The following is a 1,919-nucleotide window of genomic DNA, read 5'->3' on the forward strand; positions in this document are numbered from 1 at the left end:
AATTGTAAATGTGCTGAGGTGAAACTATACTTTCAATAATATTACCACTACAGTCTGTTAACCACCGAAATAATCTATGCTGGTCAGCTAGCTAAAAGTATTTACTTTAGCAGCCGAAATCAGAGGCTAACATTAGCATTTGCTAGCGTCTAAGGCTTAAACTATGGTTAGTGTAACTTTGCCTGAAACCCTTTAAAGTGTACAGTAGAGCCAACTGTAAAACACAGGTATTGATACAGTACTTATTATAGTCCTAGAATAATTTCTAGAACCATGAAGTTCTCACTTCTCCCAGTTATCCACATCGCTGACTTTCACTAATTAGCTAGTTAGCAGTCACAGCTGTGTAATACCCAGAGAGACACAGACAGCTAACTATAATATTTATGAAAACTGGTTCAGCCACTGAAGGGCAAAACTGGTGTTATCACAGTAAAAATTATTTTAACATTAACTAAAATAAAGCTTAAGTCATGTTAAACCTAAATAACAATTATTTTAAAAAATTAGTCAGCAAAATATTCCTGACTTGTCTGGAGACAGCCGAAACCAGTTAACAAATAAATTAACAATTCTTTCTAAATAAAAACGCGGAGTCTTTTGAAAAACATTGTTTTAACAAAAGAAAACATGAGTTTTAATATTTACCACAGAAATTTGAAGGCAGTTTTTCCAACTCCAGAGTCGAAAATCCAGATGAAGCCTGAAAGAAGCCTAATGGCTGCTCTTGTGCTTACTTTTCCCTCCTTTTCGGGTTCTTTTTCCCACAATGCATTGCAGTAGTTGAGAAATACAGAAAAATACCTGTAAATGACTAATACGGAAAATTCCTTCACGTTTATACAGTAGATTGTACTGTATTTTTACGGATTTTTTTTTTACAGTGCATGACTGAGAACCTACACACAAGCAGACTGCTCTTCTAGTCTCTCACATTAGGTGGTCCATCTGAGAATCCAGCTTTTAGATTGAGTTTAAAGACAGACTTGGTCTGAATATTTCTTATTTCACAGTAAATTTAGCTGTTCATTTGCTGGCTGGCTATAAAAATGGGGAATTGTATTCCTGCAGATAAAATTGTTGTTGTTTTTTTTTCTTTTATTGTGTGTCATCAGTTTCCCAACGTGCCTTGGCTTTGGTAGTGGAGGTGAATGAGGGAGAAGGTTCAGTCCCATTGCCCTGTCAGTACTCAGGTTTTATACCTGAGGACAATCCCACGGTGCTGTGGACTCGTGATGATCTGGATCCAAAGTCTGTCCACATACGACGAGAAGGAGGAGACGATCTTAGAGGACAAAACCAGTTTTACAGCGGACGCACATCATTGAAGCCTGATGCTCTCGACTTGTTAGACTTCAGCCTCACTCTGAGAAAACCAACAAAGACTGACAGCGGCAACTACACCTGCTCCATCAGTAATGGGAGAGAAGAACGGAGACTGAAAAACATACAGCTGCAGTTCAAAGGTCAGCAACAAACTCCTCTTTAACTACAAAATGATCAGTATTGTAGACAAAGGTCAGAGGTCAGACTGATTGGTAGAATAAGAACCTCCAGGAAACAGAAAAGCAAACAAAATGTTGAGGCTTAGATTCAAACATTTTACACACTGTAGACACTGTACAGTAAACATGAAGCTCACTAAACCTTTGTGGGGCTCACATGAAACAACACCAGAATAATTTAGATGCTGAGTAGAAAGCTCACCAGTTCTTAATACCTGGTTACATCACCATGGTAACCTACTGGAAGGAAGAACCACCTGTCCTCAGACATCCTGGTGAACTTCTATCGTTGCACCATCGAGAGCATCCTGACCAACTGTATAAAAGTCTGGTACGGGAACTGCTCTGCCTCGGACCGGAAGGCGTTGCAGAGGGTCGTGAAAACTGCCCAGCGCATCGCCGGAGCACCACTTC

General features: G+C 39.6%; 1 protein-coding gene across 1 annotated transcript in view; it reads left to right on the plus strand.

The window, feature by feature from the left end:
- Window positions 1-1,919, plus strand: part of LOC102203059 (uncharacterized) — an 18,020-nt gene that overhangs the window by 13,174 nt on the left and 2,927 nt on the right. Inside the window, exon 3 of the mRNA XM_005755205.1 lies at window positions 1,116-1,466. Within this exon, the coding sequence (XP_005755262.1) occupies window positions 1,116-1,466 (351 nt within the window). The remainder of the gene's footprint in view (window positions 1-1,115; window positions 1,467-1,919) is intronic.

Source organism: Pundamilia nyererei, unplaced genomic scaffold, assembly GCF_000239375.1.
Source record: "Pundamilia nyererei isolate P.nyererei 1_Seehausen unplaced genomic scaffold, PunNye1.0 scaffold01068, whole genome shotgun sequence".
Lineage (NCBI taxonomy): Eukaryota > Metazoa > Chordata > Actinopteri > Cichliformes > Cichlidae > Pundamilia > Pundamilia nyererei.